This window comes from Canis lupus, chromosome 34 (genome assembly GCF_048164855.1).
Source record: "Canis lupus baileyi chromosome 34, mCanLup2.hap1, whole genome shotgun sequence".
Classification (NCBI taxonomy): domain Eukaryota; kingdom Metazoa; phylum Chordata; class Mammalia; order Carnivora; family Canidae; genus Canis; species Canis lupus.
This window is the reverse complement of record NC_132871.1, coordinates 25,144,349-25,160,670: the sequence shown is the minus strand read 5'-3', so window position 1 is coordinate 25,160,670 and position 16,322 is coordinate 25,144,349. Positions and strand designations below refer to the sequence as shown.

Sequence of the window (16,322 nt, the reverse complement as noted above, 5' to 3'; positions counted from 1 at the left end):
TTTCATGATAATACTCTGAAAGAGTGGGTTTACTATAAATGATCATAAAACCAAGATTGTTTTGTAGACTTTCTGGCAGAAATAATCTTTACCTAACATACCAGGAGATATTAATGCACTGCTTCTTAGGTTTAGTTTGGGTGCTGCTTGGGTGAGGGTAGTTGTCTTTTATGTTTGTAATTGGTATCCTAAAGGGTGGAAAAATTTGGGGATGTGATTTGTGGAAATACTGGAAGCTGAATGAAGTAGGCAAGAGGCACTTCCAAATGTACAAAATGTGTTCTGTGCAGTGCTGTATATTATAGTTTTAGTAAATCCTTACTTGCCAATCAACCTATGAGAGAAAAACATGCATTCAGTAAAGTAACATAGCATAACATAATATAATATATAACTAAGGGAAATTTTAGGTGGACTTTGCTTTAAAGGTCAAGCATGAGAGTCAAATCCATGCTGAGATCCTATGTATGTATGGCTGTAGACATGTTACCTATCTTCCTCACACTTCGGTTTCTTTATCTATAAAAAGACAGCTAACAACATCTTTCTTACATGAGAAGTTTATTAAAATTTTTTTAAAGATTTAATTATCTGAGAGAGAATGAGAGAGCAAGATAGAGCATGAGCAGTGGAGAGGGGCAGAGGGAGAGGGAGAAGCAGATTCCCCACTGAGCAGGGAGCCTGATGTGAGGCTAGATCCTGGGACTGTGAGATCATGACCTGAACAAAAGGCAGATGCATAACCAACTGAGCCACTTAGGTGCCCCTAAATTTTTTTCTTCTAAGTAATCTCTGCTTCCAACATGGGATTTAAACTCCTGACTTTGAGATTAAGAGTTGTATGCTCTATTGACTGTGCCCCTACACAATAAATTTAAATGAACGAGTATCTGACACTTCTTAAGCACTCAGTAAATGCAATGCTATTGAAAAGGGAAGGGTAACTTTTATGGTGTTTTAGAAGAATTAGTTTTTCCTTCATACATGCTCTTAATGTAGGTTTCTAGCCTAATTTCCCACCTCTTTACTGGTACCCTGCCATGCAGGCAAATCTCAACATGAGCTTTGCTTTATACATGTCCAATCCTTTTTTCCTTTCATGTCTTTGTACAAACTTTTCTGCTCAGAATGCCTCCCCATGTCCCATCACAGTTGACTATATCCCATCTATTCTTCAAGGCAAGTCTCCACAGTCATGTCCTTCAAGAAGTCTTTCTACTTATGCTCAAGTGGAAATGATGTGTTCTCTTTCTTGCTAACCCCCATGACACTTGCTACTTTTCCATCAGTTGGTAGCCCTGCCTGGTATAATAGCTCATTTGTCTGAACATCACATACCAAACCAGAGGCTTCTTGGGGGCAGATACTTCTTATTACTCTTACTCATAGCTCCTGCTTAGCACAGTGCTTTGCACACAGTAGGCTTCCAGTACATATTTGTTGGGTTGAATAGAATGGAACCTACCAGAAGGTACATGACAAATTGCTCCTTGCAGAAATGACTCGCAGGCTGTGCTGCTCCAGCGTCCACTGGTGTCAGCAAAAACACAGTCACCCAAGATGGAGGACTCATCATCTTTCCAAAAAGTGAAGGAAGATTTGGTTCCATCTGACCAGTCAAAATTAAGACCATTCTGTGGAGGGAAATTGGGCCATTATTTCCTTGCTAGGACTGCTGGTGGCATTACCCAATGCTGTTTGAGCAGCCCTTACTTGACACATACATTTATATTTCCACATCTAGACTTATTTTTCAGGGGGAGGGTCTAGGACAGCTTGTGAATATGGCCTGACAAAAAGAAATATCTATCACAACGGTATCTTTTTTTAGTTTTTGGGAATCCTTGGTTGCTTGCCACTATAATTCCCAGTAAGAGATCAGAGAAAAGTTGATCAATATCTTGTTCTTTACACCAAAACAAATTTCAGATTGATCAAAGATTCACACATAAAATTGAAAACATAAAAGTGCTAAAGAAAACTTGGCTAAATATCTTATCCTCTCGGTGTGGAGAAAATCTTTTCAAGTACGATACAAAATCCAGAGGCCATAATGCAAAATTGACTACAGCAAGTTAAAACATTCTGATATGCAAAAATACAATAAACAACTATAAAATACCATTCTCTCCCATATCCCAATGGCAAGATTAAATTTTGATAAAACCTAGTATTGATAAGGATGTGAAAAAAAAAACAACATGTTATCATAGTTGTTGGCACGTAAATCAGTACAAACTTTTGGCAGGCATCATGGCACTATTTCTTAAAAATTTAAAGCGTGCTTAGCAATTTCATTTCTAGGAATTTATTCAACTTGCACAAAGTTGTTTGTTTGTATTACTTGTAGTTGTGAAAAACTGGGAAGAGCCCAAATTTCTATTCAGGGGAGAATGGTAATGGTATATCCCATGTGGTGCTGTCCCAAAGAATGTGTTAGATTTTTATGTGCTGACATGGAAAGCTGTATAAGGTATGTTAAACAAAAAGCAAATTTAAGGACAGCACATGTAATGTGACTTCATTTGTACTTAAAAAAATAAACATATGCATTATGTGTATATATGTGCATATCTAGAAAATTTCTAAATGATGCACCAGAAACTGTTTACAGTGATTATCTTTGGGGAGTAGAACCAGAGGTTGGGGTAGAATAGATTTTACTTTTCACTACTTTGAGCGTATAATACTGTTATTTAAAAAAAAGAGAAAATTAAAAAAAAATCTTTCTCTCCAAAATACATCCCAAGACAGAAAACCCATGTGTTAAATTCCAAGGAGGTACTGAATTAAAAACCGCATTTCGGTACACCTGGGTGGCTCAGTGGTTGAGCGTCTGCCTTCAGCCCAGGGAGTGATCCTGGAGTCCCTGGATCGAGTCCCACATCGGGCTCCTCGCAGGGAGCCTGCTTCTCTCTCTGCCTGTGTCTCTGTCTCTCTCTGTCTCTCATGAATAAATAAATAAAAGTAAAAAAAATAATAACCACATTTCTAGGCAGGAAGTACGATCCACTTCTCTTGGGGATTTCTTAAATGCAACGAATTACTCAAATGCAGGTGCTTGAGTTTAAGATGTGTTCCATTGCCCACATGAGGCAGATACTCAGAAATTTTCAGAGAACCTTTGAAGGGCATTAATTCTCAGAAATTAGGCAAGGGGATGTATTCTCTTAAAAGGTGTATGCCTTTAATTTGTAGTCATAGGCTCTTCATGAGGTCGGTCAGTAGTTATTCTATAAACCAATTACTTAAATGTTACATTTACTATTATTTCTGGGAATTTTTTTGTGTTAATTCACTGGCCATACCACTAAGGAGGCAGATTTGAAATTTACTTATTCAGGGAAGTTCCAAGGGATTTAAGATACCTACATCTGCAGTGAACAGTCCAATCCAGTGGGCATGTCCTAGCCGGTTGAGGATAACCGTGAGGAAGGACTGGTGATACTGATCTGTAATGCTGGCCAGTTCTGCTCCATGCATTAGGCAGGTTTTTATTGCTGTATACCAAGTCATATTTGCATTAATTATTTTATAAGTTCTGTTTCCATATTCCAAGGTATCAGGGACTGGATACATATCAGATGTATTTACAGTGTGTCCTGAGGTATCTAGAACAAGAACAACAACAAAAATTAATTTAAAAAAATTATTTTTAGCATCTGATTGAGAAAGGAGGAGGCAAAGCTTAGCCTGGATCCCTGTCATAATGATCCCTACTGTGGTTAGCATCAGAGTTTTCCTTCCCAGAACTATTTTGAAATGAGGATAATACCTGAAAGCATAGGTGATGCTAAAGAATGAGAACACTTAGGAAATTTTTAATGCATGAGTGTTTTTAAAAGTATACACATATAGCTAACCATTTCCAGATTTTCTATTTTTGACTGCACCTTTTTAAACTGACCGCTTTTTGATGGAACTGATCTCCTTAGGCGGATTTTATTCCACTAGCTACACCCAGCCTAACACACTCAGCTCTGGTTGATCTTAATACTAAGGAATATTGACATATATTATGTGGTTATATACTGTGTTGCAAACATAATTTTACAAGCGCATATTCTCAGATGCCACCCTTTATTACATCTGAGATTGCATGATAGTTGCTATCATGTTTAATGTTTACATGTATAAATTCTAAAAAGTTTAAAGATTACATTAATAAACAATTAAAATACACACAGTTCCTTAATGACTTACTATTAATATGTCACCTGTCTGAGTCAAGATTTACAAATTAAAAGGCAAGATTTTCCCAGACATGATCACTGGTGCTTTCTTTCTCATGAGTGACAGATTATATGACAGCCAAGCCCGTGTTTTTACATCCAAGACATTTCCTCTTTAATATGTGCACTTGCCTTTTTGTTCTAACTATAGTATGTATTAGGATAGGCTAAATTTAGGAAACCTAAAACAGAAAAACAAGGTAAGTATTTCTGAACTGTTTGATCCAAAGTGTCTGAGGTATTTCCTTGTTTGTTGGTTTTATTACATTTGGAATGTATTACACTTGAGCATGATGAGGTGTGGGTAGGTCAGAAGACTTGGGAATCAATCCCAGTCCTGACTATATAAGGCTAAATCACCTTGGAAATATAAATAATCCCTCCAAACCTCAAATTTATGTTCTGTAAGAGATGAGTAAGGCCTTCCTTAGTAAGGTGTGTGTAGAATTCAGAGATAACCACATAGGGTACTTACTGAAACTCAGTACTTGGAACATAGTGCCTTGGAACATAGCAGGTGCTCAGTAAATGTAAGTTCTTTATGCCAAGTAAAAATGGCAAAATGGGAATTTGACTTTTACCTGAAAATGTGACCTCAAAATAATAGTAGTGCATATTGTAAAACCAAAGTGAAATTAACCTATTTACCAACTAAATTGTGGTGGAGTACACTTTTATACCTGTTTATTCTTTATTAGAGGTCTGTTTGCCAGCCTGTGTACCAAGCCTAAGGTTATTTTTTTTCAAAACCCAGTACAATACCATAGTAGATTTTTAAAAATAATAATTAGTAAATTAAATTAACTGATATTTTCATATATGTGGCCTAAATACCAATTTAACTATTTTCCCCATTACATTATATATCTGTATTTTCAACATATAAAATTCTCCACGTGTAATTGATTCCATCAAACTTAAGCATAAGTGACTTTGAGCAACATGATTTTGCCACCCACTGACCTGAAAAAGAAAGATATGTTTGAAAACAAGTCCCAAATTGGGGGTCTTGACTTTGTCCTTGTATCCCTGCTACTTAGAAATCTTAGCTTTCAGGCGTTAGACTTTAGGCTCTAAGTCCAATGTAAGCACATATTTATATGGCAAATAAAGAAGTGGATCAGAATTGGAGCACTTAACTATAGGCTACAAGAATTTATGTAGTTATGGGGATCCCTGGGTGGCTCAGTGGTTTAGTGCCTGCCTTCAACCCAGGGCGTGATCCTGGAGTCCTGGGGATCAAGTCCCACATCAGGCTCCCTGCATTGAGCCTGTTCCTCCCTCTGCCTGTGTCTCTGCCTCTCTCTCTCTCTCTCTCTCTCTCTCTCTGTGTGTCTCTCATGAATAAATAAATAAATAAAATATTTTTTTAAAAAAAGAATTTATGTAGTTGAATAATATTTTTTGGAAATAATAGTAGAAACTATCTTTTGTTAATATGCTGGCAACTTGCTAAGCATCGTATATACATAGAGTCTGTGAGATAGTAATTATCCCACTTGACAGACGTGGAAATCAAGTTTGTAGAAGATAAGAAACTTCACTGATAGTTATTTACAGAGGTGGGGAAGGAACCCAGGTGGGGCGTGAACTCCAGTGCCTATGCTCTCAACCACAGCTACTTTATACTATGTCCAAAAGAACATATACATTGTTAGTCCCAAAATTATCGAAGAGAAAATGGTCAGAGAGTAGTATATTTAAAGAAGAGATCAACATCAAGGTCATAAAATAGATCATTGTCTTTAACTGAGAGACTTTGAATATATTATTTACTTTTCCTAAGCCTCAAGGTTCTTATCCGTAAAATGGGAAGACTTTTACCTACTTCCTAGCATTGTTGGGAAGCTTTTATGCCTTATTGCTTATGAAGCCAAGGCACAGTGCCAGGTATATCATAAGTGTGTAAGTTCATGGTATATTGATATTTCTTTCCCTACAAGACTCTGCTCTTCTCATAATACTATTGCTATAACTAGGTATCTTCTTTCAGTTCCTAGTATTATGTTTAAGTTGTAACTGTGAATTAGGAAATAGGGCTTCTGTGGAACTCCGTTTCTGGGGATGGTGATTAGTGCATTAGAGAGTTCACATGCATGCAATGCTAAGAGGTAAAATTCATATTCCACTAAGTATATATACAATAGGCTACGCAGAGTCTTACCCAGCTCCAGAAACAAACTGTGGTGTTCTAAGGTAGCATGGTACAGGGAAGCCTTGCACTTGGTGAAAGCATGAGATATGAGCTGTTTTTAGTTTTATTACTCAAGGTCATTTGCAATACATTTAACCTGATTATCAACCCCTGACCATGTATAAGAGTATGGCTTTTGTATTTCATACCAAAAGTCACTCGGGGTTCTGATCATCAGCTCTAGAAACATGCTACATGCCATATTTAGCCACAGCCACATTTTTATGTTTCCAAGAAAGTAGGAAATATTAGTTTATTTATTTGACTCTTTATACCATTTTCTTAAAGTCTTTTTCATTACCTGAATACACTCATAAACCCAGAACAAAGCAGTAAAGCCATTTGACATGCCCAAAATGGATGCATAAATGTGGTTATTTCTCAAGCGGTCTCTGTAATCTTTAGAACCCCACTAGTCTCTGTAGTCTTTAGAACCCCACTAAAAGGCGTAAATCTCGGGTCGTGGAGATTAAGTGAGTAAATATATGTAAAACTCAAAAAAGCAAGTACCTGGCACTCCTAGCTATGAAAATGACAGTCACAAAGTGTGTAAAACAAATATGGAAGAGAAGAGTGGGGCATAGAGATGAAAGGAATAAAAAAGCAAATATTTCTTACCCTGCATTTTTTCACAAACAAACCCATGACCTTCTTTTCCACAGTCTTCAAAATACCATTTTCCAGTGAAATGAAAATTAGGATTACTTGATAGCAAAGCACAGAGAGGAATATGTTTTTGAACTTCAGTGGTGTTATGACTTGGAATCTTTAAAAAGATACATGTTTTTTTAAAAAAGGGTAACATATAGCATTATTATAACACTGACATTTTTATTAAGGACAATTTAAAAAATTCAAACACTATTATTCCTGTATTTGCATTTAATAAACCTGTTCACAGATCACTTCATAACCTACAAAATAAATACTTGTTGTGATAGTAATTACATTAATGGAACACATGAAAATGATATGTAGTTACATTATTGAAAATTAGTATATTAATAACAGACTAATAAAAATTTATGCTTATAAAGTATACGGAGCAAAAAACAGTTTAATAAGTAAGTATTAAATAGGATCTCTTGCTAAAATGATTTCTAAAAAATAAATCTGAAAACTTACATTTATTACATCAAATGGAGACCAGTTAGAGTATGCCAAAGGCTTTCCATTTAGCCATTTTTCATAATTATCATTTTGTAACCCTATCCACACATTAGTGGTCTGGCCAAAAAGATTCATAGTAATGAAAGCTGAAAAATAGGAATATATTATTAAATTTAATACCATATAAACCATTTGGGTAATCATCAAATTCTATTTATAGCTATGATTTTATTTAAATGACAGCAAAACTTAATTATCTATCAATTGTAGGAATTTGTTACTTTGTTCTTATTAAGGTAATGCAGTCTCTTTCACTTTTGTTTCAGTATAAATTGACAGACATTAGCTGGCTAAACCTGGGATTTCGTCATATCATTAACAAAGCAATTTCCAGTGTTCATTCAATGCCTTTCTAAACAAAAGAGGATTTATCTCCTATACTTAAACTGAAGTATACAACTGCCTAAATATCAGATACAAGTGTACAGGTAAATCTAAAGGGATCTAAAACTGATAACCATGCAATTATAAAAGAATTTACCTCCACGATTGTTTTAGTCATGTTGAAATAAAGATCATAAATATGTTATTTTTTCCACTACTACTAGGGAGACAAGACTACAAAAATCAGCAGTTTATAAGCAATGCAATGCACTAACTTTTACAGATGTCATGATATAAACCTTGTAGGTCAAACTGAAATTTTATGTGTCATCAGAAACATAATACTTAAAATGTGGGTTTAGAAATGTTAGTATTTGGGGGGAACATTGTAATAAATATTTGAATAAGAATGGTTATTTTTGGCTGATTGAAATGTTGAGTACTCTACCTTGCTCCACCTCATTTTCAATGGCAACTAGAGTCCCGCCTTCTTCAACACAGAAATCTTGAGCGGATGTCCAGTTCTTCCAATCACTAGGGTCTTTGGGGATTTTCATCAAAAGGCACTTTTAAAAAATGTCCAAAAAAAACCCATTCATTTCCATATTTTTCAAAATGAATTAAAAACCTCCCAAAGACACTGAGGATCAACCTTTAGAATTCTTTATAATTTTCTGAAGCATAAATGACTAATTTTTTCTTTGAGCTGCTCCAAAAGTATGAAAGTAAAACAGAGGACCAGCTTTTAGGGCAAGTCATTATCTTGCATGCATTTGTATCAGGCAGGAACTGAAGCAAGGATGTGTTTTGTTATGCAGGATATCAGAACAATGTCTTCTGCTCAGTGAAAAATAATATTCTCTTTAAAAAGGAGCCCACCTGATTGCAAAGTGTATAGTGGTAGATTCAACTGTTAAAAATTCTGTAGGTAGAAATTAATAGTTTAGTTCGATTTTATTTACAAATACACTTCCTCACTTTAAGTGAGAGAGGAATACTGGGGAATCCAACCACATCAGGTATTTAAATTCACTGATTACTTTAGTTAGCGATGTGGTTTGTAAGTCAATGAGGAAAAGCCAGAAAAGAAAAAAATGAGCCCAACTGGAAGAGAAACAAGGGAGAGCCAAGGAAACCTAAGAAGGAGAAACAGAAGGGAGGGAGGCCAGTAATGGAACACAAAAAGAAGGCTGTGGAATTTGGCAGTGAAAGCTGATTGTTACTCATGAGAAAATAATGTCTGTGGCATAGCAGGGTTAGTCATTATGCGGTGAGAAATGGAACAGTAACGACTGGACAGGTCAGGTGGGGTTTAGACGTGACCCCCCCTCCCCACCAAAGCTCAGTTAAATTTAAACATATCAATAAGGCCAGGTGGAGTCAGAGGAGAGGGAGAGATAGAAAAGAAAGGCTATAGTGGATTAGGAGAAGTCAGGAGAGACTGTATGCAAAGGATGTTCCATGTGGAATATTTTTCTCAATGACCACAGGGAAACCTAGTCATTGATAGGTTAGATCTCAAGATTTTGCCTCTGAGAAAACTCAGTTACAAGATAATTCTAAGCTAGTGTGGAAGCCTACACTTGAGAGAGCATCCTTCCCTATCCTCCTTTGGAATGACATCTTTCCTCATCCTTTAATTTCTATATTTGTCAACCCCCAACCCTTCCCCACGGTCATCTTAAAAAGCAGAGAGGCTAAGTGTTGCTCTTCTTTGAACACCACAACAAAGAAGGTCCCCAGTAAATATTTATGGAACATAGTAAAAGCCAATAGACTCCTAAATAGTTGTCAAATGACATTCTCGGGCATTCTAGATTTAGTCCAATGGTCCTCAAAGGGGAGTATTCAGTAATGTCTGGAGACATTTTTGGTTGTCACAGCTCAAGGTGGGAGCTTTGCTGTTGGTGGGTAGGGTACAAGGATTCTGCCAAACATTCTATAACGCATAGGTCAATCCCCCCATAACAAAGAATTATCCAGCGCGAAATGTCAATTAGTGCCCAGGTAATTCTTTTTAGAACTTAATCCTGGTCATGTCACTCTTTAGTTTAAAACTACTAGGGAAAAAAAAAAAAAAACTACTAGGGATTTTCAATAAGTAAGTATAAGTAAGTAAGTAAGTTAAATAAATAACAAGTAGGGATTGTCCACTGTTTTTAGAACAAAACCAGAAATCCTAATGTAGCCTGAAGTTGATTTACCAATTAAGAGAGGAAGTACATTTTCAATTCTTCTGGTCCTCTTTGACTTGTTTGCTTCACAAAGAAACAGAATTGGCTTTAAAGGATTTTAATTTTATAACAACTATTCTTTTATCTATTTCCTTTCATTTTGTCTCTTTTCTCTAATTACAAATTCCAAAGAGTGGCACACACTAATTATTAGGCAGTCTTATCATTTAATGTGAATTCACCTTGTGTTCAGATAGTCACTAATGAACCATTTGTAAATACCAATGAACCTCACTGGTTTAGTTAGCTCAATAAATCTTTCCAGAAAACACACACATATGCCCCCCATCACACCCTCCTACTCCCCCTTCCCCCACATTTGTCTCAGCCAAGGTTTACTAGCTTAACTATTTCCCATTACCACAACTTCATTGTTTCTAAAAAAAACCAAACAAACCCAAAAACATATTTACTGGTATAGTTCAAAATGGTGTCATTAGTAATTAAAGCAAAGCAGTACGATGAAGTATAGCACTCTTAATTTTAAATTGTTTATTTACTTACTAATTTGCAAAATGTGATCAAGTTTAATGCCTCTCTTATTATTGCTGTGAATTAAGGATATCCTACTGTATTACAAATGAGTTTTGCATAAAAATTCTTTTTTTGTCTCAAAGTCATTTCCGGCTCAAAATTTGAAAATGGAATTTATGACCTTTCCCCCAAACTTGGTTCTTTTCCAGTGTTCTTACTGATGTTGAAAGTCAGCCATGTATTTATATAAGCCTGAAACCTGGGAGTCTCCTCACCTTCCCACTCCATCCCCTTTTCAATGACATCCCATTTCTCAGAGTGGAGATCCCCATTCTTTCCATTCCTGCCACCTCACAGGCTCTGCCTTCACTACTACTTCTCTCTTGCCTGGACTTTTATAACAGCTTCCCAACCAGTCTTCAAACCTTCCTCATCCTTGCCTTCCTCCAGTCTGTCTTTGCCATTGTAGCATGAATGATTCTGTTAAAAACTCAGTCCTGATCATATCCTTCTTTAGTTAAAACTCTTGAGGAGTTTCCTATTGTTCTTAGGATAAAAACCAGAAACTCTTTTTCATCTCACTTTTCACACTCTTTTCACACTTTTCACACATCTCACTTTCACACTCTATGCTTCCTTTAGTTTCTTTGATAGATCATATTCCCTCTCACCACAGGACCTTAGCACATCCTGTAACCCCTGCTTTTAATGCTTCCTGTCTTTCTGAACACTTCATCCAGGTTCTCCTATTATATGCTTTTAGAGAACCGTGTATCTCCCTTTCATCACACGTGTCACAGTTATAAAGTAGTTATACTCCTGATTGATGACTAATGTTTGTTCCCTCTCTAGTCTGAAAGCTACCAAACAGAAGGGATTATGTTTGTTTTTCCTCACCATCAAATTACCAATGTCCAACATTAAATGAATGAATGAATAAAGTGTTAATAATATGGATACTTTTTTTTGTTGTTTTCTAGAAAAGAAGAGAGTGTTTTTTAAAGGAAAAACTATGTTGTGCATGAAATCAAATTTTGGCTAATCCCAAACTAGATGTACAAAGCAGCCATTAGCACTCAATCGAGATCCTTGTATAAAAATGTGTGAGTAAAGCATAAGAGTTAACCTAATAACCCATAACCATATGCACACTTAGAATTTTTTCTGCCTCCAGCCCTGCTGTGACAGGTATCTTAGATGACTCACTCTTCTAGGGGTTGTCCCAGGTCAGGACTCATATATCATCAAACGCAAAAGAAATAATTTATGAAACATTTAGAAAAGATGTTTAACTTCTGGTATCTCAGTTTTAAAACTCTTAAAGGTGGATAATTAGTCAACCAAATAGGTTTCTTCTTAGAAAAAAAAATTAGCCCTAGGAAATTGACAAACAAGAAGCAAAATTTAGTGGGACATAACATACTGATGCTCATTTAGAACTGTGACATGAATAATGTCTGTCATGGCCACCTCCCAGTTTTCCTCTGTAACTTTGTTAATCAGGGGAGCCATCCCCACGGGGCTCTCCTCCTCTTCATTATCAATACTTCTATTACCAGTTTTTCTAATGATCTGATAAGCCCACTTATTCCAAGGTATAGATGACAGATGAGGCAAATCTCAGAAATATTTCCCTTAAAAAAATAGAGTCAAGGCAAAGGAGTGAGACTCCAAGGGTGGGATTTTAACCATTTCTATGCAAGGGAAGGTGTGATAGGTGGGGACACTTGGAGACCCCTGTAATCTCACTCTGTGAAAGATCATTTTTTTCAGGTGGCCTGCTGTGACAGTATATATTAGTCAAATCCTCTGAACGATTCAAAGACTAAATTGTGCAACTGCTGCATTGCTGGGCAAATATTGGCTGCATATTAGAATAACTGAGGGACCTTTTAAAAAACAACTGGAATGTAGATCTAATGCAGATCAATTAAATCAGAATCTTTAGGATGTCTCCTGCATCTTGACATTTTTAAAAAGCTCACATGGTGATTCTAAATATTTGATCAGGGCTGTGAACCACTAATCTAGCTGCTAGTTATCAATAAAGATTTTTTAAATTTTTGAACTACGCAGGATGTTTTAATCCTGCTCCAATACTGCTTCAGAACACCTTTCTTCCCTCGGGTATGTGTTTGTGCTTTACTCATACCCCTTTCTATTCGTTTCAGAGGAGGCATTCATTTGCTCTCTTGCCCTCAATCCGCTCCACCATCACTGCTCCCAGGCCTCTATACACACACAGTCAGTATGTTTACACAGGATTGAACATGGACTGGAGTTAAGTTGTGCAGATAAAGAAGTTTGGGGAGAGGGTAATAGCTAAGGCCTAAATCAAAAGCAACCATTGAAAATTTTTAAGAATTATTTCTCTAATACCAAGGATTTGATATGCTGCTAACTTCCTTAAAATATCCTCTTTTATACATGAGAGTAATTATGATTAGTAACTAGAACAGTTGTATTCATACTTGGGGTCGCTCACTGTCTGCATTAAAAGTGTGATTTTGAGACAACATAGGCATTCCTCTGTGGCCGTTCTATACAGAAGCACTCCAGGATGCACCTGTTTTAATAGTTGCAAAGTACAAAAATTAACTAAGAAATAGACCAAAACTTTAATATAAGAGCTAAAACTCTAAACCTTTTAGAAGAAACATAAGAAGTAAATTTTTATGTCCTTGGTTTGGCTACCTGTTCTTAGATATGGCACCAAAAGCATGAATAACAAAAGAAAAATGAGATAAATTGGATTTCATTAAAATTAAAACTTTTATACATCAAAGGACATTAGAAAAGGCAACCTATGGAATGGGAGAAAACATGTATCTGATAGGAGCTTAACATTTAGAATATATAAAGAACTCTGGCAACTCAACAATAAAAAGGCAAATAACCCAAATAAAACTGGGCAAAGGACTTGAATAAATATTATTCCAAAGATAGTCTATAGATGGCCAATAAGCACATGAGAAAATTAGCCATTAGGGAAATGTAAATCAAACCAGAATTAGATAACACTAGACAGGCACTAGGATGGAAATAATTAAAAATATAGATAATAACCTATGTTGTTAAAGATGTGGAGAAGGGGGCCTGAGTGGCTCAGTCAGTTAAGCATCTGCCTTTGGCTCAGGTTGTGACCCTGGGGTCCTAGGATCGAGCCCTGTGTTGGGCTCCCAGCTCAGTGAGAAGTCTGCTTCTTCCTCTGCCTCTCCCCCTGTTTGTACTCTCTCTCTCTCTCTCAAATAAATAAATAAAATATAAAAAATGTGGAGAAATTGCTAGCATATACTGCTGGTAGGCTTGTAAAATGGTTCAGCCATGTGAAAAACAGTTTACTGGTTCCTCAAAAAGTTAAACATAGAATTGGTATATGATGTAGTAATTCCATTCTTAGGCATATACCCAAATGAAGGGAAAACAGGAACTCCAGAAGATACCTGTATGCCAATGTTCACTGCAGATTTATTTACAATAACCAAAAAAGTGGAAACAACCCAAGTCTATCAACAGATGAATGGAAAAAACAAAATGTGGTGTGGAATATTATTCAGTCATAAGAAGGATGAAGTTCTGATACATGCTGTAATATGGATAAACTTTGAAAACATTATGCAGAGTGAAATAAGCCAGAAACAAAAGGACAAATATTGTGTTAATCCACTTATATGAACTATCTAGACAGGCAAATTCACAGAGACAGGAAATAATTCACCATGGGCTGGAGGGATGGGGAATAGTGGGTAGTTGTTTAATAGTTACAGAGTTTCTGTTTGGGATGATAAGCTTTGGAAATAAAGGGGATGGCTGAACAACATTGTGAATGTAATTAATTCCACTGAATTGTATACTTAAAAATGGTTAAAATGGCATGTTTTATTTTAAATATATTTTACCACAGTAGAATAGCTTAAAAAAGAACTAATTGTCAAAGGTTTTAATTCAAGACTTAGTAATACTCAGTGTTCTACTAAATACTTGCTATGTTTTTTTATATTGAAATGTATAACTGGTAGATTTTAAAGTATGGGGAAATAGGAATCAGAGAGAAAATATTAACTATTAAAAATGTACCTCCATACCATATAAAGTCTTAGAAAACGACTATATTTTAGAAGATATCTCACAGTGCCACTAGATTGTGTCATGGGGCTAAATTGATCTGGTAATCCTTAAATTCTTATATGAAGTGGCAACTACAGGAAAGAGACAAACACTACCAGACTCAAGGTCAGAAAAACTGAGGTTGATTCTCAACCTGACATTTATTTGCTATTAAGTTTCAGGAAAAGCACACAATGTGACTAGTCTTGCTCTTCTCAGATATAAGATGGGATAACAGTTTTGTGCATTTAAAAAATTCAATAAAACGATATATATATAATTACCCAGCAAAAACTCTTGGCCACAAGGTGCAAGAAACTCAAATGTTCATCACTGGGCGAGTGGAAAAACAAAATACGGTATATACATATAATGGAATATTATTCAGTCTCAAAAAGGAAGGAAATTCTGACACATGCTTTAACATGGATAAACTTGGGGGACAATCTGCTTAGTGAAATAAACCAGTCACAAAAGGACAAATAACGTATGATTCCACTTATCCACAGTATCTGAAGTAGTCAAATTAATAGAAACAGAAAGTAGAATGGTGGTTACCAGGGGTTGGGGGAGAGGAAACAAGGGGTTGTTCTTTTTTGGATTTAGGGTTTCAGTTTTATAAGATAAAAAAGATCTGCAGATTCATTTCTTAACAATGTGAATATACTTAACACTATTGCACTATGCACTTAAAAATGGTTAAGATGGTAAATTCCATATTAGGTGAATTTTTACCACAATTAAAAAAATCAGTGCCATATATGTAGTAGGTGCTCAACAAATACAGGTAAAAAATCCAAATGGCCTCATATCACAAATTAACAATGAGATGATCACAAAAAAGCCTCGGTGTCCAACGAAAGATGAATGGATAAAGAAGATGTGGTTTATGTATACAATGGAATATTACTCAGCTATTAGAAATGACAAATACCCACCATTTGCTTCAACGTGGATGGAACTGGAGGGTATTATGCTGAGTGAAGTAAGTCAGTCGGAGAAGGACAAACATTATATGTTCTCATTCATTTGGGGAATATAAATAATAGTGAAAGGGAAAATAAGGGAAGGGAGAAGAAATGTGTGGGAAATATCAGAAAGGGAGACAGAACGTTAAGACTGCTAACTCTGGGAAACGAACTAGGGGTGGTAGAAGGGGAGGAGGGCGGGGGGTGGGAGTGAATGGGTGACGGGCACTGGGTGTTATTCTGTATGTTAGTAAATTGAACACCAATAAAAAAAAGTAAATAAATAAAAAAAAAAAAAAGAGAAGGCTCTGCCAAATATAACTGAACATACAGATTGATAACTGGCTGTCCACAATTAAAGAGCAATTTCATATGAACATATTAAATTATGACACAGTTTGGGTTTTTCCATTATCAAAGAATGAAACATTTATAATTTGGGATGCATTTTAATTACTTCCACCTAAGGCCTATAAAGTTATTTCATTATGAAACATAAAGAGTGGAGGGTCTTAATTGGAGGCAGTATCAGAAATAATAAATCTGGTTTACAATATCCCCAATGGCAATTTAAAAAAAAATTTCAATTCTGCATAGAAGCACCAGCTTTATGAGGCTC

General features: G+C 35.9%; 1 protein-coding gene across 1 annotated transcript in view; it reads right to left on the bottom strand.

Moving 5' to 3' along the window:
• PLA2R1 (phospholipase A2 receptor 1) overlaps positions 1-16,322 on the bottom strand; it is a 115,673-nt gene that overhangs the window by 8,234 nt on the left and 91,117 nt on the right. The window contains exons 21-25 of the mRNA XM_072811510.1: positions 8,369-8,486; positions 7,552-7,682; positions 7,045-7,192; positions 3,373-3,611; positions 1,466-1,634 (exon numbers count right to left, since the gene is read on the bottom strand). Of these exons, the coding sequence (XP_072667611.1) occupies positions 1,466-1,634; positions 3,373-3,611; positions 7,045-7,192; positions 7,552-7,682; positions 8,369-8,486 (805 nt within the window). The remainder of the gene's footprint in view (positions 1-1,465; positions 1,635-3,372; positions 3,612-7,044; positions 7,193-7,551; positions 7,683-8,368; positions 8,487-16,322) is intronic.